We start from the raw sequence: 26,234 nt of genomic DNA, 5'->3' as shown, positions 1-26,234 counted from the left end.
GTTTTCAACAAAATGGTCCTTTTGCTTAATTACCAAGCTTAGGTCAAATGCGCGGTGGATTTACAAACACGGAGGTCCTGTAATCAATTCAATCCCCGGCTGAGCCGATTGAGGTTTTCTTAATTGATCCAGGTCTAGCTGATGGGAGGCTATTTAGCACTCTATCGGCAAAGACGTACCGCCAAGTGATTTAACGTTGCGGTACGATGTCGTGTAGAAACAGAAAGGGGTGTGGATTTTCATCCTCCTCATAACAAGTTAACCCGCTTCTATCTTAGATTGCATCATCACTTACCATCAGGTGAGATTGTAGTCGAGGGCTAACTTGTAAAATACCAAGTGTAATGTCTTTAACTGTTGTTTTTATATATATTTCACTGGCATAAAGTATAAAGGAATATATTACAAATAAAATGGTAGGTACAAAAATATTCAGTCTTTAAAAGGTCTTTTATTTTATAAGTATTTTAGTACTTTTAAACTATATCACTTACAACATACTTAAAACTAAATAAAACGTAGATTCTTCATAAATTTTGTGCTCACCTGAAACAAAACAATTTACATTTTAGCTTGAAAAAACTATATGAAAAGCTATAGCTCATTATCTGAAGCCACATAAGCTAACATTTGAACCAATGAGACAGTCATATTTTTATTTTCATCATCATTATTCATCATTGTCAACCCATATACGGCTCACTACTGAGCACGAGTCTCCTCTCAGAATGAGAGGGGTTAGGCCAATAGTCCACCACGCTTGCCCAATGCGGATTGGCAGACTTCACACATGTTAAGAATTAAGAAAATTCTCAGATATGCAGGTTTTTTCACGATGTTTTTCCTTCACCGTTTGAGACACGTGATATTTAATTTTTAAAATGCACACAACTGAAAAGTTGGAGTAGCATGCCCCGGACCGGATTCGAACCTACACCCTCCTCCACTGGGCAATCACCGACAATCTTTTTAGTTTAGTATATTGTAAATACATGTTATACATCACAATAATATTATAAATGCGAAAGTTTGTGTGAGTGTGTACGTAGGTATGATTGTTCCTCCTTTACGCAGCGGCTAATGAAGCGATTTGGCTAAAACTTGGAATGGAAATAGATTTTACTCTAAATTAACACATAGGCTACTTTTCATTCTGGAAAAATCCATGGTTTTCGAGGGATTTGTGAAAAACTGAAATACACGCGGACGAAGTCGCAGGCGTCCGCTAGTAAAAATGTAAAGAAGAAAACTTACGTAATATAATTAATATTCCAATATTTTATATTTTAACGATAAATTGTATTTCTATTCCTCAGCAGCGGAGACAGCCAACAACTTCTTGAAGGAGCCCGCGAGTGATTTTGCCGCCAAAAGTAGTATTTCCCTCCGAGACACGCCCGTCGCCGCTTCTTGCCACTGAGTGTGTGGAACCTGATGATAAAAAAAACAATACATTTCCGAATTTAAAGAATTCCTGTTACGCAATTGTCACATAATTCCACCACTTTTAAAAAATATTCTTTTCTACACTAACTATTATCATCATCACTAACTTCTGCGAACTTTTGCGGAACTGATTCGTCTGCGGATCTCCTCATTTCTGATTCGATCACGCAGCGAAACTCCACGCATAACCATAACCAACTCAGTGGGCGATCCATCGCCCACTGAGTGACTTTGAGCCTTCTAATGAGACCCATAGTAAGCGAGACTTGGTCGCTAACTATAGTCGCTAACTAACAAAAAAATATTTATATCTTTTTTTTTTTTATTATTTACACAACATTTTTCCTTGACCACAATCTCAGCTGATAGAAGCTGGCTAACTTATTAGGAATAGGATGAAAATTCACACCCCTTTTGGTTTCGGCCTACACCGGCCTTCTACGCTATAGCCTCCCACCAGTGAGTCTTTTATGAGGGCCACAATCAGCGACCAGGTCTCGGATCCTTCATCACTGGCAACACGCTCTGTTCGAAGACTATCGTCTTCAGGCACTGAGGCATATGATATTGTTAGGTATAGTTATGATTACTGAGATAACATCATCAGAGAAAGGATGAAATATGGCGGTAGAGGCCAGCAAGCCTAAATAAGCCGCTGCACGAGACGATTTTTGTATAGCGTCAACACAGAACAGAGTGAAGTCTTTTGACTTCACTCTGTCCGTTTGAGTTTGAGAATTTGTTATTATGATAGTGTTGTAATGCTCAGCTAAAATTATTAACGAGTTAGATCTTTGATTTAGTCAAAATTCTTATTTCAAAGTATATGTTGTGTCTGGTTCTAACTGGTTCCTAATATAACCTTACTAACCGACTGAAAAATCACAAAAATGAACTAAAAAGCGAAAAATAACATCGCATGTGCTATCTTCTGATCACTCTGAAGTCGGTGCCAAGACAGTGACGTATTAATTGAAGCTGTAAAAGAACCACGGGAAAGAACTGTCTTAATATCTAAAGTAGGTATATGATTTAATCGGCTTTAGTTAATGCATGACTGTGTTAAAATTGGTTAAGAATTTTTAAAATTGGCTAAGTAGAAGAATTGAGAAATTCCTCCTTTTTTTGAAGTCGGTTAAAAATATAATAAATCACCTGTAAGTTGGCAGCCATGATGGAACCGATGGTGACACTGTAGCCGGTCTGCGCGTGGGTGTAGTCGGGTGGGGTGGCCGCCTGCGCCGCCGCCACCGCCGCCGCCGGCACCGGCGTGGCCTGCGACTGCACTTGCAGCTCGATGCCGAGCGACGGCTGCGACAGCACCAGCAGGTCCAAGGCGTACCATCTACCGGACAAACACAGACTAATCAATAATAAGCAGATGGAGCGCACGGAACACGACGGTGTCGTACCCGTCACAAAAACATAATTCAAAAACTAATATATTCTCGAGTCAGTACGACACGAAGCGTCACATCAGTAAGGTTCATCATTATTCAAAAAACAAAATGGCGTCCATCTTATTTCTTTAGTTTTTGAGAACAGTTTTTAAAATATTTAAAAACTGTTCTCAAAAACTAAAGAAATAAGATGGAATATTTTTTTTTTTGGTTTTTATTGACTATTATATTAATTTACGTAATAGTTGTTAGTGTTAAATTTTGAAATACAAATTATGAAAAAAGTTTGTATGTATATGCGGATGTCAAGGAGACGCGTGACTTTTTTTTTATGGGTTGCACCGGCTTCAGCACGCAGTTTGTAAAGACTCACTCTGGTTACTCTGTGCGGACAAACATATGGTATTATCTATACCATATGTTTGTCCAACAATCTAATTATCTAAAACTAAATTGAATAGTTTTTTTTATAAATATTATGTTAGTAATTAAGTTTAAAAATTGCTTGTACTTTATGTTATTTTATTTGGATTGGAAATAAACAGGCTTATTATTATTATATTATCATAATTTGAATAGTTAGGTAAGCTCTGAATTTTGAAACAGCATGGCGTCGTTTATAATCGTCGATTGTGAAGAGGAGCCAAAAGGAACGTACCTGTCAGTGACTGTCTCCTGCACGAAGCCCTCGACAGCGAGCACGGGCACGTTGTTGGTGAGCTCGCCGTGCACGGAGCGGATGTACGCGATGCGCTGCTTGGCGGACGCGTACGCGGCTGCGTAGCTGACGGGCTGCTCGGCTGTGACGTCACTGACCGCCGGGTAGCCGCTGAACAAAACAATCAGCCATATATGCTAGAGCCCTGATAGCCCAGTGGATATGGCCTGTGCATCCGATTCCGGAGGGTGTGGGTTCGAATCCGGTCCGGGGCATGCACCTCCAACTTTTCAGTTGTGTGCATTTTGAAAAATTCAATATCACGTGTCTCAAACGGTGAAGGAAAAACATCGTGAGGAAACCTGCACACCAGAGAACTTTTTAATTTTCTGCGTGTGTAAAGTCTGCCAATCGTGGTGTACTATTGGCCTAACCCCTCTCATTCTGAGAGGAGACTCGAGCTCAGCAGTGAGCCGTATATGGGTTGATAACGACGACGACAACGATATATGCTTCGTTCCACTGTACGAAGCCCTCGACAACGAGCACGGGAACGTTGTTAGTGAGCTCGCCGTGCACGGAGCAGAATGATGTACGCGATACGCTGATTAGCAGACGCGTACGTGGCTGACGAGCTGCTCGGCTGTGACGTCACTGACCAATGGGTCTAACACGCTACCCAAATATGCTATGTTCCACTTAGCGATCAAACCGTCAAAGCTAGCGAGTAGAACGAGAAAAATTGTAGCTCTGAGGATGATCGTTGTGATCGCTTAGTGGAACATAACCATAATACTCTCAAAGTCTTCGAATAAGTACGTGTTGCCTGTGATGACGTGGATCCTAGACGTGTTCACTAACTATAGGCCTCATTTACAGGCGCAGAGCTAATTTTGATAGGGCGCCTCCAAACTACGCCACTGGTTACTGCTATAGTCTTATGTTTACATACTAGGAGTATGCAGATACTACAAATATCCTTATCTCTCACTGAAGTATCTACATTTCAATAATTATTATTATACTATCAAATAAAGATTTAGTTATCTTAAGTACCTTAAATTGTCTACTCAATACACTTGATAATTAAATATTATTTACTCGTATATGCTATTATAATGTTATAATTTATGTGTTTATTGTACACTAGCGAACGCTCGCGACTTTATCCACGTTACATTCAGTTTTCACAAATCCCAAAAATTGTTTTTTTAGGAAAATCAGGTAGCCTTTATGTTGCTCAATAACATCCTCTATCTACCAGTGAAAGTACCATTAAAATCGATTTAGCTGTTCCAGAGATTAGTCTATACTAAAGCCATACTCGAGGAGTACAAATTAGAAATGAGGGTAGAAAACGGATGTCATTTTATAACTTTATCATTTAAAATTATGTATTGTTTTTTTATAAAACTTTATTCAAAATATATTTACTATACCTAATTGTTTTAAGCTTATTAATCAAATTTATTTTCATTAATTTAAGAACAAGTTAATTATAATTATGATTAGGTGTGAAATGACTAGCGGTATATACCCTCATTTTTAATTTGTTTGTTGGTAAACAGTATTCCTCGAGAATGGCTTTAGTATAGACTTTTTTTTAATTCGATTGTTTTAGTATCATGTAAATAAGTGTAAGTAATTGAAAAAACACAGTTATTTTTAAATTACTAAATATACATTTCATTTTTTTAGGTACAGATAAAAAAGCTTGACTTACACTACAGTTGCTTTTCCGAAGACAGTTTGGAAAGCCTCTCTGACCGGGGACACTTTTGCTTCTTTATCTGATGCAACAACTACGACCATATCGCCGCCACTTCCTGCAATAAGGACATATATTTACAGCTTGTGCGGATTAAGTTGACACCTGGCTCGAATGATGCCTTGCCTTGGCTGAGTTTGTTGTGGGCTCTTCTCTGACTAAGGCGCGTTTGGAACCCTCGTAACTTTAATTTTAAGTTTTCGACTATTATTACCGCCATTAGATTAATCTATATTATGACATAACTTGGCTTTTCAAAAATGCTTGTAAACTTGCTACTTGCTTGTAAACTAAATTGAAATAAACGAAATTTTAATTTGATTTTTGTACTGTGTTTGTTTTGTTGTGTTTGGTAGCCAGGTATCAAGTTAAAGTGGACGAGTTATATAAATAGGCATAGCTGGGCATTAACTCGTTAATCCGTTAATCGTTAATTAACGAAGTTAACATTTTGTTTAACAGATTGACTTTTAAGTTAACTTTTAAAAATGTTAACGGACCCGTTAATATGCAGAAGTCCGTTAATCGTTAATCCAATGCCCACTATTTACCGCGCGACGCGATTAACAGGTTTAGACAATTAAGAAATGATGAAAGATTTTTTTTTTTCAAAGAAATCAACAAATTACTAAATTTATGTTAAAATTATAGATAAGATCAACTAAAAACAAATTATGGTACTTTTTTTGCACATCTTTATTTTTCCAATGGGGATCTCACACAATGATATAAAAATGCACTATTAACCAGTCATATTAACGGATTAAAGATTAACGTTAACTTGCGTTAACTCTTCCGGAATGTAACGCTTTAACATTTAACGAAGCTAACTTTTTTTTGTAGCGGATTAACGATTAACGAAGTTAACCATTTGATTATTTGGTGCCCAGCTATGTAAATAGGTATGTGCTACCTAGAACCCACAGTTTTTGTACTGTGTGCTGATTGTCGATCCGCCAATCAGGTTTCTATTAATATAATCACTATCAGAACCCAGCGGTTTCATCCGCTTAGTTCCTGTTACCAAATGGGGATTATAGCCTATAATACTCCTTGATAATGTAGCTTTCCTTTGTTGAAAGAATTTTTAAATTGGCCTAGTAGTTTCAGAGCTTATTCAATTCAAGGAAACAAACACACAATCAAATATTTCCTCTGTCTAATACTAGTAGACTAGTGAAAACCTTTTTTCCTTGCCTACATACAAACTGCTTTAAACATAGATACTACTTACTTAAATTCTTATTTGATGTATCCGCAAAAACTGCATAAAACTTGGTAGTTTTCGTTTTAGAATGATACTTAAAAATAAATTAAAAACATAATATCACTAACAGTTTAAAAACTTATGCCACTCTTCATACCATGCATTGTTGTTAAAAGGATTTTACTAATAAAACCAAAATAGATAGCAGATACAGTTATCTTATAAAATGAACTGTTAATTGATTGACAAGGAATTCCATTGGCCAGAAGTCCAGGACTTTGCTTGGAGTTTTTCGGACCTGGTACAGACCTGGTAGCCACATGGTGAATCCATGGAGCGCTAAGATCATATAATAAATCTCCTATTCTAGCTTTCTTTCTTGGCTAGATTTCAAATACTGGTGTGTTTCATATCAGACCAAGTGACAAAGGCTATATTTTATCATGGGAACTATGGCGAAACCGCGAGGCGTCTGCTAGTTTAAAATTAACTTTTTATTTTTTTAATTTAGAAATTTATTAAAACATACTTAGATATTCCTTCATTTGTGGGTCTAGTGTGGTTATCATTGAGTCTACTGAACTCTTTGCCTTCTCTGCTACTCTTTGTAAAATCCCTCCAGTAGAGACAGCACCTTTCATCCATGTGAGTAAGCCACTGCCTGGCATTATGTCACCTGTAGAAGTACCAATTAGAGCTACCATTTTTTAGTCATTGATTAAAACACAAGGCAGCAAAGTGTTGGGTCTTTTACTAAATAACAAGCTTGATATTAATAATAAAATAAATAAATAAAATTAAAAAAATTTAATGTCAACGATTTATAAAACTTTTTCAAAAATCATCTTTTGTTGGCTCTCCAAAAGATTAGACGAAGAACAACCAAGAGAACAGACGGGTTTCAGAGCTGATTTCTCGACAGTAGACCACCTATATGTAGTGAAACAAGTTGTAGAAAAATATAATGAGTATGAGAAACCATACTATATTGCATTTGTAGACTACAATAAGACATTCGACTCACTTTCTCACAACTATATTTATAAAGCCCTTGCCAATCAAGGAATAGAAAATAAGTTTATAAGAATAATTAGAAATATATATGTCAAAGCTTGGTATTAAGTGACGATAATTAGTGTTAAAGCTCTATCGAACTATACTGCTGTGTGAAACACAAAAGCGGTATCTCAGTGACAGAAAGTTTCGAGATAATTTAAGTTATGTATAAGTAGTTTTAAGGTATAAGGGAGATATAAAAAACTTTCTTAGGGGTTTTCTATACTTTATAAATAAAATAATGCTCTAATGTAATCAATAAATGCATATTTTTCTAAGCTTTCCGGTGGCACAAAAATCAAATAAATGTTTTTTTGTTTTTTGCGATACCGCTGTGCTTAACACAACAGTATAGGGTTGTTGAACAAATAGTTCAATACATTACAATAAAAGTTGCAAGCAATTAGTTAGTATACAACATTTATGCTATTGAACCTACCAATCTTCTCCATTTCCATATCTGGGATAGAATCAGGCATTGACTCAGGTGACAGAGTTGTCAAAGAGTCTTCTGGTGACCTTATGGGTAAAGTAGGCTCTCCTTTGCATAGTGGTATGGCTGGACTGTAAAAAGAATAAATCAATTTATTAATAAAATAAAATGGAAGTTTCTGTCTGTGATTTTAAAATATCTGTGTTTCAAGTGCTTATATTTATACAATACTAAAACATAATAAGGTTTTTATTTTTAATTTTATGTCTGGAATGTTTGAACTGTTTTAATGGAACATTCATTGGAAGATAGAGGAGGTTATGGAGCAACATATAGGCTTCTACCTATCTACATCTATACTGAAGTGTAGCTCCCAAGGAATACTATGATCTAAGATAATATTATCAGGCCAAAATGTGGATTGTTGCTTAAGATTGTCATAATGCAGAATAAAAAATAAAAACTTGTATAAAAAGTATAATTTTACCTAAACTTCTCAGGGCTCTCTGGTGAGGGTTGATCAGGTTTTGTGCCAATATTTTGGCTTACAGGTGGCAGTTGTGATGCTGGTATTGCATATGCTGGTGGCACCTTTAAAAAAGTAATAACAATAATGTCTGTATTTACTCACAAAAAAATAATTTAAAATTTAATACAAAAAGTATAAGAAAACTAACTATATGTATTCATTTAAACCAACACAGAAAAATGTTTGGTTTGTATACATATAAATATTTTCATAGAAAAACAGTAGTTAGTTAATCTATTGATGTCATGCTTAAACTTCATTATTATCAGACTTATTTAATTAAGCCAGCAGAATTAGATCCATTCTGCATGGTAATGTTTACCTGTTTCATGACCACTATAATTTGTTAATGTTAAAGGAATAACAGATTAAGCATTCTCTCTAAGGCGTACACTGAGAATTTGTTAAAATAAATAATATTCTTGATAGCTTCATAAAAGAAATTCTCATTCTTGCTTAACGTCAATATATAACATAACAAGAGACAATATATTTAAAGTACGTTTCTTTGTGCTTACCACATCAGGAGTCTTGGAAGCCGGTGGATTTTGCGACGCGGTTGTGGTTACAAAATTTGGCAATTCTGTTGGTGGTGCGACATTCGACAACAGGTTGCCGCTGCTAGAAAATGTAGGTGCCGCTGGTATCTTGGTTTTTCTCTCGTTATTCATTATTAAATCTAAGGAAAACACACGTTTTAATGATTACAAACACGAACTATGTTCACGAATCGTAAACCATATTGCACCACCACAGTTGCGTTGTTTGTTAGCTATACTCTTTATTTAATTTAACACGTACTTCATAACGTATCGTGTAATCAGAATGAAATAAAAAAAGCACGAATAATTTTAAGAAAAACAAGGAGAAAATTTACCAAATATTGAAAATAATCAAAATTTTTGTTGTGACAGTTCCAATATTGACAAAACGTCAATTTTTGATAGCATACGTGTTCGGTGTTCAAAATTGATAAGAATAATTTCACAATAAATAGCAATTTAGAGACACGAATAAATTACGAATATAATTACAAATACCCTCAAATTACTCGTGATTTCAAAATTATTCCTCTAAAAAATTAAGTTTTAAAGTTGACAAGGATTTAATCATCTGTCATTTTCGTTGAAATGAAATGTCATTCACGACGTCATTGTCAATTCATTAATGTCATCATCGTAAATCGTTTCGGTAAAGTTATCTCGCTGTTTTCAGAAATAAGTGGCATTAATACGTTTATCAGCTTGCTGTAGAAACTTAAAAAATACGATAAACAATGTCGGAGGTGGCAGATGCACCGTTCAGTACCGTAGAGATCAACAATGAAGACAGGGAGGAGGAAGATCTGTTCGCATCAGCAGTCCAGGTATCTTAGAATTTGTTTTAATTACGCTGGCATTCATCCGGCGTCTATCAGGGGCGTCAACGACCCTAAAGCGACGCCCCTTTCTACAACATAAAACGCGCTGTTAATCATTCACATTAAGTCCTAGATAAAACTTAAAATTTGGTCTGTAAATTGAACCAAATTAATACTAATAATCGTCCGATAATTCGATTATCATACACGCCACAAACATATTTTTGTTTATCTATGAGTGTTTGAAAGAACACTGAAACCTGTTTTGCTAGTTACCTCAGCAATTATTTTTTTTTAATTGCACCTGAATCATGTTGATATTCAGTTCAATGCACTTGAATCAACATCACATACATTGCTAATGCTCATCTTTACTGTAAGGCTTCTCAAATCAAATCTAGTGTAGCATATGTTTAGATTTATATCAGACAAATTCAAAGTAGCTAAATTGTGGAATGGCTATACTTTGTGTTATTGTGTTTATTGCTAAATATTATTAAAACATACTGAATCATTGTTTAATATTTGTATAGATACTTAGGGACTTGAACATAGAGGATTGAAACTCTGCATCACATTACAATTGGTCTATATTATCATACTATTGCAATTTTATTTTCCATATTGTTTATTTCCTTACAATATTTAAAACAAATCTATTAAGCTAACCAAAACCAAAGAAATAAATAATCAACTAATATATATTCATATGTCATTCAGTTTACTACAGTAAAACCTCATTATTTCTGCAAATGTGCTACAAATACAGAAACTGTGAATTTGGAATAGTAATTTATATGGGATTAAAGGAGAAACATTCTTAAGCGTCAAAAAAAAAACCAAAATTGTGGAAAATCTATATTTTTGGCAATATTGATTAGTACATAATCAATATTACATAATTATTTAGTAGATTTTTCTTGTTTTGTAGTTTTTAGAAGCTCTGAATTTAGCAGACTGGTATTTCCCTCTTAACCTTCCTGTACCTGTGTGTTAGTCTGTGAGACTGACAAAACACATTTTCAGTTATATTTATTGCTTACATTGTTTTCCACATGTCCACATGTGTATATTTGGTACAAATCAGTCCATCAGAGCAATATAACAATTTTGGCAATATTTGTATTTTAAAGTTTGAATTTTGAGTTTTTGTACATTATTTTCTGCAGTCTGATCTGCGAATAAAGAAATATTTAGCAGCTAATATAGGAATTAGATTGCTTTCATTTAATGAAAGTGAATAGTGAAAATGTGAAGAGTGAACAAGGAGCTTCTACTGTATATATAACATCACATACATATTGAACTAACAGAAGTTTTTAGTTTAAGAACTGACTTTTTGATATTTTGTTATGAGCAACCTTTTGCTTTTAAGATAAATTATGCTTAAAACAGTCACCTAATTGGGAACAGATTCAATATTTTTGCATATAGTTAAAGAAGAGTTTAGTTAGAATGTAATTTATCTTTGAAATACTTTTTTCTTGACACAATAACTTGACTTTCAAGTTAGAAATGCAACCATCCCTAGAAGATTATACACAGCTTTAGAGTATTTGTATGGCAATATACTGGAAACAAACTAAAACTAAAATATATGTTAGTCAATAGGTTAATCATTGTGATAAAGGGTTTTCTAATTTTTATATCTAAATAATATTTAAATTGTTTTAGGAGGTCAGCCTTGACCCAGAAGTGAATGGTGGACAGGAAGATATAGAGAAATCTAACATGGGAGATATATCAATATCTTCACCAGCTACTATTGGCAGCCCTATAATGGAAGAGGTATGTTATTAAGCATTTCTTAGATTTAGCATCTATGTTGCAGCCATTAGGTTGAATTTGCCAAATAATAGAATGCCTAGACCATTCATTTAGCCTGACATACATTTAAATGTGGAGGCCAAGAGTGAATTGAGATTATTTAGTGATTTCAGAAGCTAGTGTTTCAATTTAGAACAGGTTTGTATATATTTTATTTGGTTTTTTAAATATGTTTGCACAGATGTTTTTGCTTGAGAAAATGTTACAAAAGAATGTTTTATTTTTATATAATATGTATACTTGTAATGTTATTTCGTAATCTTAATATATGCAAATTATGTGTCACATTATTTGTCCTTGATGGACTTCTGATCTACTTGACAAATTTTTATCAAATTTGCACACACTGTGGGGTAAATGGGATATACAGGTTAAATAATTAATTATTATTGCTACCCCACGACGTGCACTTCATAAATGCAAAATTACACTAGCTACTCTGAGGACACATCATTATAATGCATCAGCTATAATGGAGAAAGGGTTATTTTCATTTTGGATAATCTATACAGAAAATGACATTTTATTTTACAAACAATACATAATTTAAAATAAATAAGTTATGAAACAACATGTTTTATACCTTCATTTCTAATTTGTTGATTTGTAAACAGTACACATAGAAGTAGGGCTGTAGTATAAAGAATAACTTCCAATAATACTATACTACTACGTGTAGATGCTTCTAGATAAAAAAATATTAATAGCATGTTATTCATTCTATACTTCCATGTGATATTATGATTCATAATAATCACTTTTGCACACTACAATCAGTTTTATTGATGTGTACTTTCATACACATAAAGTAATAGGAGGTAAAGTAAAGTATAACACCATTTTTAGTCCTGATATTTTTGTATGAAAGAAATTTATTTATAGCAAAACTTGTTTTGAAATAAAAATTAAATAGTGTCCAGATGTCATAATATATCACATAAATTATGGCTTATCTAGAATCAGTATTATTTTACATTTTTGTAACCATTTAGCCAAAACTGAATAATCAATACTTCCCTATTGATTCCATACGAATATTAAAATGTGATAGTAAGTCTGTCAGTCTCTCTGTAACTTTTTAACAGCTGAACAATTTGGATAAAATGTGAAAAAAATTAATTGGGAGCACTTTTATCCTGAAAACTCCATGGTTTCCTCGAGATTTGTAAGAATGTCACGCGAACGAAGTCGCGGGTATCTGCTAGTTTGTACATATGAAGAAGTTAGTCATCGAATGAACAATGTATAGTTGTCTGTGGAAAATTTCATATTAACAAACAATAGCAATTATACATTTTCATATGAAGTGGTATTATTGTCTGCCATATTCGTCGCTTACTTGTTGCATTGTATTTTTTTAACGATATGTAGGCCTATAACAATTAGCATGTGTTATGACATGTCTCTTGACAAGAGAAAGACACATTAGCAATCAATACCTACTGAAGGAATCCAAATATCGCTCTCTCTTTCATCCCATCTACAATAGTACATTATGTTATAAGTGCGGTAAGTTGAATATTACAGCGGAGGGGATATTGCTGGCCCGAGCCGTAGGCTAGGGTTACAAATAAGCAGAGGCTATAATTGTTATACGACGTCATAACACAATTGCGAGGAAACACACTTTGAACTCACTTTCTGAAAATTAATTTGCATCTGCCTGTTTTTCATATGATGTCATTTTGATACACTTGTGTGATAAACTTTTTACATTACATTACGGCACATGTGCATTTTACATTACAATACGGCACATGTGCGTAATGAGATACATTACGATATTGAAATTGGTGAAATAAGGGATATATTACGAGCAAATGTATTATAAATAAATATAAGACCTATAAGATAAAGTTCCTTTTCATAGTTCAAGTAAAAAACCAAATTTTTCTTTACAGATCGCAACAGAGCGTGCCAACAATATAATCATAACTGTAACAGAGCCGCAAAAAATTGGAGAAGGCATGAGCTCTTACGTCGCATACAGGGTGCTTACTAAAACAAACATGCCCATATTCAGTAGACATGAGTTCGCTGTGCTTAGACGTTTCTCTGATTTCTTAGGCCTCCATGAAAAATTAACAGAAAAATATCTTCGATCGGGCAGAATAATACCACCTGCACCTGAAAAAAGTATTGTTGGTAAGTGTAATATTTTTTAATAATTTACTAAATAACAAAATAATACACAGATTATAGAGTTTAAAATAGTTTAAATACCTATACCTATCCTTAATCCTAACAAAATATTTATTCATGATCATACTACTCAAACTATGTGTGTAATATTCTGGCGTTTTCCTTAACTACTATAAATTTCTTTATCAATTTTATTCTGCAAAAATCGACTTTGCGCTTGGATATTTTTTTCTTAACTAATATTATAACGAGATAAGATTTTTGAGGTATGATTAATCCTTTCGACATTAGAAAGCTTCTTCTTCACCGAGTAACATGGGTGTATCTTATACCCGTATCCGGGAACGGAACTACGCGGTTGAACGGCAGTTTACGCGGTAAACCTATTGCAATAGCATTTTTTATCAACCTATGCAATTATAATTATTTATTTATTTTATTTAATGAAAACTAAATTGATAACATCAGTTTTTGTTGTAAAATATAACAACAAAATGAAAAAAAATGTCTTTACGTAGAACTTGAATCGTGTAACGTTTTACCCCTTAACAAGTTTTACCCCCTTAGTTTCACATCACTTGTCCAATTGAGTTGATGTGATAACGTCGAAATATGTTAATTTGATGCACGGCTTGGGTGTTATATTTATTTTCGTTACGGAATTTCTCGTTTCGGTTACCGCGCTCAAAGCCGCGCGATAAAATCGATGCAATAGCTTAAAAATTATATGAATAAAGGGTGTTCAATCCTGGTTTGATGTTTTACAGGCACAACAAAATTAAAAATGACATCAACACCGTCAACGGAAAGTGCGAATGGCACCAACTCGTCGGCCAGCGTGCAGTCGATATTCGTGGAACGTCGTCGCGCGGCGCTCGAGAGATTCCTCAACCGCGTCGCGCAACACCCTGTATTGTGCATTGACCCGGATTTCAGAGAGTTCTTGGAGTCCGGTAAGAATAATTGCCTTTAGGATTCCATACCTCTTAAGGTAAAAAAAATATGTAATCGTAAACAATGTATAATTGTAAAAAAATATATAATCAAAGTGTATAGAAAGAAAACCTGCTAGCCATTTTATGAAGGAAAGTATGTTGGACTAATTGGAGGGAAACTGAAATATTGGCCGAATTTAAAAGATAAACTTTATTATATACTGTTTTCAAAGCAGATGTAGTTTGGTATTTATAATTATAGTGCTTTAGACAAAATTATTGTTGGTAGTAAAATCCAAGCGAAAGTCAGTATACGTATACTGACTTTCGCTTGGATTTTGCTGCTACGCGTATCTCGGTATAAGATAGCAAAAAGATACAAATGTTGCTTTATTTATATACTTCTCTAGAAGTATATTTGTACGAGCCGTGATAGCCCAGTGGATATGACTTCTGCCATTGATTCTGGAGGGTGTGGGTTCGAATCCGGTCCGGGGCATGCACCTCCAACTTTTCAGTTGTGTGCATTTTAAGAAATTAAATATCACGTGTCTCAATCGGTGAATCTTAATTCTCTGCGTGTGTGAAGTCTGCCAATCCGCATTGGGCCAGCGTGGTGGACTAATGGCCTTACCCCTCTAATCCTGAGAGGAGACTCGGGCTCTGCAGTGAGCCGCATATGGGTTGATGACGTAAGGTAAAATCAGGAAAAAGTCGGGAAAAGATCGGCAAAAACAGGTGCGATTCAATTTCTTAACTATTTCTAATGATCCTACGTACAGAACCCTCGGTCGGCAATTTTGAATCGCACTTGTCTGCTTTTTGTTAAATAGCTGTGAAATTAATATGTGTTTACGTAACTCATTGGGCTAGTCATTAAAAGCTCAACTGCTACTTATTAATTGCATTAATTTTGAAAGAAACTTTATGAAATACTTACGCCAATAGTTGTTTGTTACCCGACTAAGGCAGGGACAGGATAAGTAATGATTTTGGCAGTCTATGTATGTATGTATGTTCCACCGTAGCGCCTAAACTACTTAACCGATTTTAATGAATGAGTTGTCAAAAGATTCGTAATAATACAAATTGAGACATATATACAATAATATTTGTTTCAATTACCTTGAAGATGTCGTGTGTAACGGGCCTTAGGCGCAGCAATTTATTATTATTTTTATATGTGGTTTTTCCTGTTACTAAATAACTATGTAAATAAACAGTAATATTATGACGATTGCCCTGATAATAATATTATACTCAATCATTACTTATAGAAGAAGTATAGTTTTGATACAATAAGCCCCGTATAATACTAGGCTCGCGCCTTTAACCGCGTTTTAAATGTTAATGATCTCTCAAAAACTGTTCATTTATTTCTTGAAAGAAATATCACGTCTGTCTCTGAGATGCAATGTTATCTCTACCTCGCCAATATAAATTCGGAAATAGAGGAAACACTGTAAATTTATGTGAAAAACAAAGTATTCAGTCAGCATATAATTTATTTTTTGATTTTTAATAGTTATTTTTTTCACTGTCAAATAATGCTTCGAGTATGTGCAGGCAATGGCCTGCTCATGTCGATAGCTGATAAGTGGTAACTGGTGGTGAGTTAACTATATTGTAGTGACAGCATAGTTAACCCACCAGCAGTTATCACACGGTAATGATCATTAGCCGTGATAGCCAAGTGGATCTGAAGTCTGCCTCTGATTCCGGAGGGTGTAGTGTCGAATCGGGTCCGATGCATGCAACTTTTCAGTTATATGCATTTTAAGAAATTAAATATCACGTGTCTCATACGGTAAAGGAAAAACATCGTGAGGAAACCTGCATATTTAAACATTTTCTTAATTCTCTGCGCGTGTGAAATTAAACCTGCATATCTGAGCAATTTCTTAATTCTCTGCGCGTGTGAAGTTTGCAAATCCGAATTGCATTCCAATAGGACACTTCGCTGGGTTTTAGTGGGTATTCTTAGAATGCCAGTTTTGCTTGCCACTCTACGATCGAAATGCGTAAAAGCATTTCCCAGCGATAAAAAAAAGCGTGGTAGACTATTTGGCCTAACGCCTCTCATTGTAAGAGGAGACTTGAGCTCAGCAGTCTGCCGAATACGGATTGATAATGATGAATGATCATTACCGAACAACCTAGAAGTGAATAGGTTTGTGTTATAGTTAGAAATTTTTAAGTATAAAACTACTCATACAAATAGCATCAGTTGTTTTTAAGAAAAATCGCAATCATATTAGTATGCAAACATAAGTATCACTTGCAAAACTTTTAGTTTAATTATTTATTTTATAAAGTTTCATCTTTTGTCTAGATACCGAATTACCAAAAGCAACGAGTACGTCGGCGTTGAGTGGCGCGGGCATGTTGCGTCTCTTCAACAAGGTGGGGGAGACCGTCAACAAGATCACGTATAGGATGGACGAGTCCGACCCGGTATGATTGTTATATACTACTCCTATAGACAAACCACATTAAGTCCTCCCCCACACATTACAAGGGGGTAGTAGTCAATTTTCACTGGTTCAAAGATCACTTATAGAGATTCCTTAGATGCTATGAAACTAATATTATATTCCTGTACAATGCCCGAATAAGTACGAAAAGGTTTTACAAAATTGCTGTATTCCATTGTAATGGTAAAGATTTGACAAGATTTTGATATAAAACCCAATAGCCCTCAGGGTCAACTCAGCTAAATTATTTAAATAATAGGGTTGAAAAACTCAATATTTTGAAATTCCAGTGGTTCGAAGAACGCTGTGCACGCATAGAGTCCCTAGAAAGTGGCCTCCGTCGATTGTGCGGCGCTTGCGAAGCGCTGGCAACGGAGAGACGCGAGCTGGCAACGCGCGCGCACGATGCTGCGCGCTCCATTGCGGCTGCGGCTGCGGCGGATCCCCACGCGCCGCTATCACGCGCTCTCTCACACCTGTCTGATCTGCATGAGAAGGTAATAGTTATCATCATCATCATTAACAGCCAAAGGACATAAGCTTCTTGCATGGAAGTGGGGGGGGGGTCGCTATTCCAGCACCTTGGTACCCCAACGACCATCGGCTCTTCGAACTATGTGCCCTGCACATTCCCACTTCAGGATCGCGACTCGCTGAACTATGTCAGTGACTTTGGTTCGTCTGCGGATCTCCTCATTTCTGATTCGATCACGCAGAGAAACTCCAAGCATAGCTAGCTCCATCGCCCGCTGAGTGACTTTGAGCCTTTTTGTGTGGGCTACAGTTAGTTAGTTAGTTTCATGACGTCACGTTAACACTAAATCTTAACCAGACGGAGTGTTTGACAAAATTATTAGTTAATTATAAGTTTGACGTTTATTCCTTTAGTGACATCAAGTGATATCGTGTCACCACAAAATGGACGACTGCGTTTTTGACGTTTGGAATACATAATGTTTAAATTAAGTTTTCTTTTAATTCCTTAACTTTTTTGATGTCAATATAATGCGGAGACTTAATCCATGTACCATACGAAATTAATATTGTTTATATTAAATTTGATATGAGTCAACTAACCCTACTGCACGCTCTGCCAGACGCGAGACAACATCGCATATTACAGTAAAAGCTAGAGGATACATTTGCGAATTCGCTGATTATGGAGGGCTTATTTATATTAGTATATAATTATATGACGTACAATCAAAGCTATCATAAATAAAAAAAAAATCTATTGTTATATAGCTTTCAAATCAAACTAAACAAAATATGTTTTGCTTCCAGATCGAACACTTAAGGAACGAACAAGCCAACACTGACTTCTACGTCCTCACTGAACATATCAAAGACTACCTAGGGCTTATCAACGCCATCAAAGATGTCTTCCATGAAAGAGTTAAGGTGAGTTTAACATTTCCTTCGAAAGTGGCAAGTGTTCAATCGGCCCAGCCGAGGCTCAAACTCAGGACCTGTGGTTTTGTAAAACAAACAACGCATAACGGTGCCGTCATAATACCAGTAGACTGCACCTGTGTTTGCTCGTAAACTTAATATCTTTTCTAAAGGTAGTCTGAAAGTCATCGTAAAATATACTGATGTGGCCGAAATTCTGTTGGGAGAACAGTGCAGTGGCAATTCTCTGTTATATCAGGGAGATGCTGCCGTTTTTCGCGAAAAGTTGCAAAATAAATATAATATATTTTATGTGAAACCAAGCCAGAAGACTAACTTCTTTATGTCTTTAGTTAAAATTGAAAAAGGGTAATTTGGGAAACAGTTTCTGAAATTCCTTGCTTCATGCTGAATTTACAATATCGTCCGTAGGTATTCCAAAACTGGCAACACGCACAAATGCAGCTCACGAAACGGAGAGAGAACAAAGCCAAAGCCGACCTCGCCAACCGTCCAGAGAAGATTGCTCAGGCCTCTACTGAAATTATTGAGGTAAGGTCTAATTCCACTGTATTATCGAAAGGAGACCATTTTATGCCCAGCACGTTACAGAATAAAAAAAATGACGGAAAATCCTTCATTTAAAAATAAATCAAAATCACAACAGATAAAATTAGAATAATTGATAGTTGCTAATATTCGTTGGAAATGCACTATGTTTTTGAAATCGTGCATTTTATAATGTAGATTATACAACTTTCAATAAAACTGAAATTATACCAGTCTAAAACCGATATTATTATTTATTAAATTATACTAATTTGGACATTGTAACGGTTCATTCATTCAATTAGGGCCCATTAATGTATGAAAAAAGGACGATCTCTTTTCTCTGATTCTTTAGGCACTAAGAAGTGCCTAAAGAATCAGAGAAACTTAAGTGTTTTCGAATGGTAGCTTGTAAGAGACCGATAACATAATTTCTTATATATTATCTGCAAGAATATGTTATTAAAAAAAAAACATGTGATTTGTACTTGGATAATAAGGATCTGCACTCTATAGTTGCGTACTGTACTGACTATGGTATATATTATTCGGATTACAGTTTGCTTTTCATTGTAGTTGTAAAGTGTACAGAAAAGTTTCGGACAGGTCGGCGTGCTGACATTAGTTTTCACAGAAACCGTCATTTGAAAAAACAATATCTAAACTACGAATATTTAATATCCATAAAACTTGGATATATTTTTTTGAATGATTTGTTGGAGATTTCTCAATATTGTGCAAACTTTATAATTCAAAAATTAGTGGTTTTCCAGCTTCTTATTTAATTTTAATCATTGTGCAAATTAGTTGCACAATCATTTATAATATCATTTATTTTACAAAATGAAAAATCATACTTAATTTGGATTTTAAATGCTTCGATCCGAATTGTGTCGCCACTAAACCCTTTTATGATGGTTAACCACATTAAAATTTCAAGATACACTTAACATACTGGGTGACATTTCAGTGGGAATCGAAGGTGGAGCGCGGTCAGCAGGAGTTCGACTCCATCTCGCGCGTCATCAAGAAGGAGTTGGAGAGGTGGGAGGAGGTGAGGCTGAGCGAGCTGCGGGCCACCCTGCTGCGCTACCTCGAGGAGCATATGAAGCACCAAGCGCAGGTATCTATAACGACTAGTAGCTATTATACTAGCTGACGCCTGCGACTACGTCCGCGAAAAATCAATTTTGTAAAAATCCCACTGGAAGCATGATTTTTTCGGAATAAAAAGGTAGCATATATGCTCAGACCAATTATTTTTATTGGTAATTTTTGATTAATATATTAATTTACGTAAATGTTGTTAGTGTTAAATTTTGAAACACAAATTATGAAAAAAGTTTGTATATGCGGTTGTCAAGGAGACGCGTGACGTTTGGTTTTTTATGGGTTGCAACGGCTTCACACGTTACTTGTAAATACTCACTCTGGTTACTGTGGTCTGAGCATATAATATGTTCCAGTGAAAGTCACATTTGGACTTAAAACTAAAAGTTTTATTATGATTCTTAGGCAATTCGGTACTGGGACGCCTTCCTACCGGAGCCGCGCGCCATCAAATGAGTGCCGGACCCACGGCGACCGCGGGCCGACGTCTAACCACAACTACGCCAAAACACACCCTAGCACCTTACTGTTACGTGTCATTTTACTGTGCACCCTTTAAGGCAGTCAACGTTTTTTTTTAACTGGCTTGACGGCTCTGAGTTCTAGCCCTTTTGAGCTTAAGCAGATCGATGTATATGTACATAGAAAACTTAATAACTAAGATATAGAAATGGCCAAATATAAGTGTCAGTGGTGTCTAAACAAGCCGGACTCTACGCCGATAGGTCACTGATTCGATTCCCGCTTGTTGGACTATTATTTAGTATTACCCACTACTCCAATTAATCGTATAGCCCTATAAGTCATTATGACTTATTGAGCGAGAAGTGAATATTGTTCATATTTTTTTTATTGGGTCAATAAAATATTTTAATGGCTAATATTACGTATACGCCATTTCTAATCACCTTGTTATTAATGTTTCTATGGTTAATATCTAAATCTTTTTTACATGACTACTGCGAATATGTCATTTTCAATCATTTATTAGTTGCATATAAATAGACACACACAAGCGCAATGTGTGATTTTTTTATTGTCAAGTAAAAATAATTTATGTACACATGTGCATGATTGTATATTAATTTGTCAACGAATATAATATTATTTCGGTTAGAAAATATCAATTGTATCAAAGAACTTTGTTTTTGAAAGTTGTTCGTTTGTTAATTATGAAAAAGCTATATTATTGTGGACTCTTTGGATTGGTCGACAATTATGTAGTTGACGCATATTTTTGCGTCGTTTGCGTTTGCGTCGACACTACGACATTTTCCACATATTTATTTGAATGAAATGCCTCATTAAAGCATTGCGACGTCGCACGCGACGTTTCAACGGAGCCCCTTTGCGACGTTGGACAATGTTTCACTTGTTTCGATCCTTAAACTTAACTTGTAAATAATAAAAAGATACATTGTGTAAATTGACTATACTAAAGCCCTTCTCGAGGTGCACTGCCAACTACCAACAAACAAATTAAAAATGAAGCTAAAAAACACATGTCATTTCATAACTTATTTATTTTAAATTGTGTTGTTTGTTGTTTTCATAAAATGTTATTCAAAGTATATTAACTATATTTATTTATTCTATACTTATTAAAAAAATATTTTCATTAATATAAGAACAAGTTAATTATATTTATTATTAGGCGTGAAATGACTAGCGATTTATATACTTTCATTATTAATTTGTTTGTTGGTAAACTGTGCACATCGAGTATGGCTTAGGTATAGGTGCCTGCGTCGGCCTCTTGCGCTGCGACGTAGTGAATCGTCGCAACGCAGGTGTTGCATACAATACGTTGATCCGTTGGCAACGAACCGTTGCGATGGCATAATGCAACGCACTAATGCGGCGTCTTCTTTAGGGCTATGGATATGGGCTCCCTCTGAAAGTAGATACGCAAGTATTTTTGTTTACTAAAAAAAATTGCAGTACATTAAACAATGAACTAGTTTTCTGCGTCGGATACCCAATAATACTTGCTCAAAAGGACGTATATTTCTATCGGCCATAGAACACAAAAGAAGCAGACTTGGATGTAAATCGGGTCGCGCCACAATGCATAATACAGGAGTTCATTTCAGAGATTTACATTCGATTTTCATATCCCTATATTTCTTAACAAAACTGACCTCAAAAAATGGAGGACAGCCGATGGGTTTTGGACTGTATATATATTTTTTATTAACTATCTGATATAACGACTCGAATAAGCTGGAGCAATAGCTACCTATTCAGAGACGTACGGAAATTGTTTTTATTATCTTACACAATTCAAAAACTTGCGCAAATAAATTATTTAGTGTATAACTAATATTTCTTAAAAATTAATGCAAAAGCAATGTTTCTTTATACATTATATAATCTTTTAGATAATAGTAGGTAGTTGGTAAATTGTGGTGCGACCTCTATTGAATTTATGCTAGCCTATGCTGTTAGCGTTATTTTTTGTTAAAATATTCCGTTTATCACCTTTCCACGATGTATTATTTGGGACTTTGCATGCATTTGTATTTGAATATATGATCTCTAGAGATAATTTGTAAATAAGAAGTATTGAAATGATGTAAAAACACACGTAAAAATTTACTCAATTTAAGTAAACTAACCCAGAGGAAATTAGGAGACGCACATGAGTTACTCTAGTAAGCGCGTTGTCAACTGGATGTATAAATTAAAATGTCAATAAATAGATAGACATTGATGTTAACTCGACGACTCAATTGGTACCTAACGCATTTACGGTGTCCTGTCCAAAACGTTCACTTGATGATATACATTTGGAATTTGTTGATCCAAAAGAAAAAATTAAAGATTTTTAAAATTCCTTAACCAATTATTACTTAATGTTTTTCTGGTCCTTCGAGCCAGATGTCTTCACACGAAGTATTACGTCAAGGCCTCGATTCCACTCTCATGTAACAAATGTGCGTCTCTCAATGTATAAAAATACAAAATGTATCTATATAGGCTGTGTCTTCGATAAATAATAGAGTAATCTATTAATTTTTAACAAGTCTGAATCGTTTCATTTGTTCAAAAGTCATTTGCGTTTTTAAATTTGTCCCCTCTAAGATTACTATTAGTTAAACCATTTGTTATATTATGTGTAAGTTGTATTAAGTGTATTTACGCATTATAATAATTAATGTTGTACACGTGTTAATGTGTATAGTTAAAGTTTACGAAAATTTTAAATTTCTTTTTTTTCTCTTGTTTTTTACAATTGTCGGAAAAAACATATGGCTATCTGATGGTAAATAGAAAACCGTAACCTATTAAAAGCTACACTTCACAGGGCATGCAAGGAATATATGGAATAAGCCTGTAATTACACCAGCATCTATGTATATCATACTGAAACACGATGCTCCTTAATGGCATAAAGTTAGGCGTCCACATATCCTTAAAGGCCTCCGTAGCGCAGTGGTATGCGCGGTGGATTTATATGACGGAGGTCCGGTTCGATCCCTGGCTGGGCTGATTGAGGTCTTTATAATTGGTCCCGGTCTTTTTAATTGTGAACGTCAAAAATCGATTGTGAATTGTGATGCACTGTGTAATAAACCTCCCAAGTAATATTAATTGTTGTTAGAAACAATTACAAACAACAGTTTGTTTCAAATATGATATTAATTACCTTGTCTTGCGAATTTCATTTTGAATGGTTATATAAAAAATATATGTATTTTTTTATTTTAGATCATTAAGTGTTATTATCACAGCTTTGCTATAATGCACAATTTTGTCTTTACCGTATACAGAACATAAAACGAAAAAAAAAATTGGTGATGGTTAAAAGAAAATACACAAAAAAAGTTGAATAAAAAAATATTGGTTTAAATTCGCAGGATGAGGTAACAAAATATCCTATCATTATGATATAGGTTAAGTTTTTTTAAGAGAAAACATTTTTTTGTTATATTCTTCTATATTTTTTATATTTTGTTTGTTGTCTGTCTTAAAATTGCGTATTAATTATATGTTAGAAAATGTATTCCAATCTAGATAAGCTAATGTAAGATTAAGCCAGAGTATTCATCTAAGATAGATAAATAAGTATTTGAAAATATTTGCATTGCAATGTTATATTTGTTCCATGTACCTAATTACTAAAATTTTGAAAAAAAAAATTATTGTTGGTAAAACTTTTATAATTTTTCAGTCTGAATCTACAAACGAACAGGCAATATCTTATGTACAACTGAATACAAATCTTTAAATTACATTATCAGGTAATATTTCGCAATTTTCACTGTAGTAAAACCACAATAGAATCCTACTTTTCATTAGTACATTCTTGATTATGCAAATATATTTTTTTTAATTAACCAAAGTAATATATTTAAAAAATTATTACGGTAAATCAATTACTTTAACTTTAAATACATAATTTAATTTTAGTTAAAGTTTGAAATTTGATTGAAGTTTTAGTTAAACTTTAACCCATAGACGAAATATCATTCGTTTCACAGCATTGGGATTGCAATCAATTCTGGGAAGTTTGTTGGATTTGGATGTACTGCTAAGATCAGACCAAGTGCGTTTGTGTTTTACACAACCCGCGTTATCAACTGAGTCGGTATATAATATATACCCAAATTTAAGACTTAATAGCTCAACGGTAATGCGGTCGGACTGACCGAGGTGTGGTGGTTCAATCCCCGCCCTGTTGGACTATTGTCGTACCCACTCCTAATACAGTCTTTCCCGACTAGTTGGAGGGGAATGGGAATATTGGTCATATTTTATGGCAAGTATTAATTGAAAGTAAATTTGAATTGAATACATAAGTAATGTCAAACTCCCTGCCTTTCAGGAGAGGGAATTTAAAGCTTAGAACCATCACTGCTTCAATGCAGGATTAAGACAAAATTAACAAATTATGGAGTCACAACTCAATTGATAACGCGCTGGCTATAAATTTAATAGTCAATGTATAGCTTGGCAAGTTCGTTGATCATACTCCCATGATATGCAGGCGACGGGGGGAAAGACTGCGCGGGTGTGAAATCGTGCGTGCGGGGAAGTGAGGTGCAGTTGTGGTTTATCATTCGTCGCTACACGTCCTCGGCCCGCGCGGACTATCGGGAGTGTTACGAACGAATTTGCTAAGCTATAATTACGCCATTGCACTGCGTGTGCCAAGCATTTGCATTTGCGAGTTATTCAGGCCTATGATGCGTCTACCACATATCTTGTGAAGAGAAAAACCTATTGTCGAAACGCGGCTGAATCGGAAATATCGTTCTCTCTTTTCCGTTGCGATGGGACAAAAGAGAAAGCAATATTTTCGATCCACCGTGACTGGACATTATCTTTTTGTCTTAACGAGACACCTTCGTGGTATGCCTGAGCTTCTATGTGGCACGACGATTTTCTGTCTACAATCGCAAACACTTCGAATATTAAAAAAAAGTGTATGGGAATGACATTTGTTATCGACGGGTCACGTGATCAAATAATCGATCGGATCTTTCATTCCAATACGTTTTTTTTTAGTTTTTGAAGCGTTAGTAGAAAACGTATCGACGTGCCACATAGCTACTGTTTATTTATTGCAACGTATCTTAGAATGCAGCACTCTGGTTAGAATGTAAAATAATTTATACACATTAGGTAGAACGATTGAAAATCTCGAGTCTAATGTATTCATTATTTTTATATTGCCAAATATATACCTATAGTGGTAATTTAAATGTAACGGGAGAGATTAATTCTAAATAATGTTGGTTTCGAATTATAGAAATTGTACTTTATTCCGATTAAAATTATTACTTGAAAGAGCTATTGTTTTATTTCGATTCTGAACCATATTTTTTAATCACTTTTATTGTAACGGACGAACCCGGTCAGGCTTCGCTTTGACTTTTGGCTAATTGACGCTTAAAATATATAGCTTGGCAACTTCGTACGTAACACTCCCGATGATCCGCGCG

General features: G+C 34.8%; 2 protein-coding genes across 3 annotated transcripts; one reads left to right on the top strand and one right to left on the bottom strand.

Annotated features, from left to right (window-relative positions):
* Positions 1–431: 431 nt before the first annotated feature.
* On the bottom strand, positions 432–9,424 carry LOC112052746 (protein PRRC1). 2 transcript variants are annotated; one of them, XM_052887845.1, is made up of 10 exons: positions 9,375–9,424; positions 9,016–9,176; positions 8,456–8,559; positions 7,975–8,099; positions 7,009–7,155; positions 5,228–5,330; positions 3,505–3,675; positions 2,602–2,791; positions 1,255–1,431; positions 432–546 (listed from the first exon to the last, which is right to left on the bottom strand). In XM_052887845.1, the coding sequence occupies exons 2-9, from the start codon at positions 9,166–9,168 to the stop codon at positions 1,306–1,308; spliced, it is 1,119 nt and encodes a 372-aa protein (XP_052743805.1). In that variant the 5' UTR covers positions 9,169–9,176; positions 9,375–9,424; the 3' UTR covers positions 432–546; positions 1,255–1,305. The 2 variants fall into 2 exon arrangements, with proteins under 2 accessions (XP_052743805.1, XP_052743806.1); XM_052887846.1 differs by lacking the exon at positions 9,375–9,424 and having other exon boundaries at positions 9,016–9,333.
* Positions 9,425–9,645: 221 nt separating this feature from the next.
* Positions 9,646–26,079, top strand: LOC112052745 (sorting nexin-2). The gene is made up of 10 exons (XM_024091937.2): positions 9,646–9,863; positions 11,532–11,645; positions 13,586–13,829; positions 14,594–14,779; positions 17,094–17,215; positions 17,526–17,732; positions 18,520–18,636; positions 19,060–19,179; positions 20,147–20,299; positions 20,692–26,079. The coding sequence occupies exons 1-10, from the start codon at positions 9,774–9,776 to the stop codon at positions 20,740–20,742; spliced, it is 1,404 nt and encodes a 467-aa protein (XP_023947705.2). The 5' UTR covers positions 9,646–9,773; the 3' UTR covers positions 20,743–26,079.
* The last annotated feature ends 155 nt before the right edge of the window (positions 26,080–26,234 follow it).

The sequence above is a fragment of the Bicyclus anynana genome, chromosome 20 (assembly GCF_947172395.1).
Source record: "Bicyclus anynana chromosome 20, ilBicAnyn1.1, whole genome shotgun sequence".
Lineage (NCBI taxonomy): Eukaryota > Metazoa > Arthropoda > Insecta > Lepidoptera > Nymphalidae > Bicyclus > Bicyclus anynana.
Note: the sequence above shows the minus strand (reverse complement) of the source record. Positions and strands in the feature narration are given on the sequence as shown.

Bases quoted from the DNA above. Each gene is read 5' to 3' on its own strand.
- LOC112052746 (XM_052887845.1), bottom strand. From the start codon at position 9,168: ATGAATAACGAGAGAAAAACCAAGATACCAGCGGCACCTACATTTTCT. The intron at 8,100-8,455 runs GTAAAATTATAC...TTCTTTTTACAG, and splicing joins GAGAGCCCTGAGAAGTTTAG to TCCAGCCATACCACTATGCA. The intron at 5,331-7,008 runs GTATGTTTTAAT...TCCTTATTGCAG, and splicing joins ACAAATGAAGGAATATCTAA to GAAGTGGCGGCGATATGGTC.
- LOC112052745 (XM_024091937.2), top strand. From the start codon at position 9,774: ATGTCGGAGGTGGCAGATGCACCGTTCAGTACCGTAGAGATCAACAAT. The intron at 11,646-13,585 runs GTATGTTATTAA...TTTTCTTTACAG, and splicing joins GCAGCCCTATAATGGAAGAG to ATCGCAACAGAGCGTGCCAA. The intron at 18,637-19,059 runs GTGAGTTTAACA...TATCGTCCGTAG, and splicing joins TCTTCCATGAAAGAGTTAAG to GTATTCCAAAACTGGCAACA.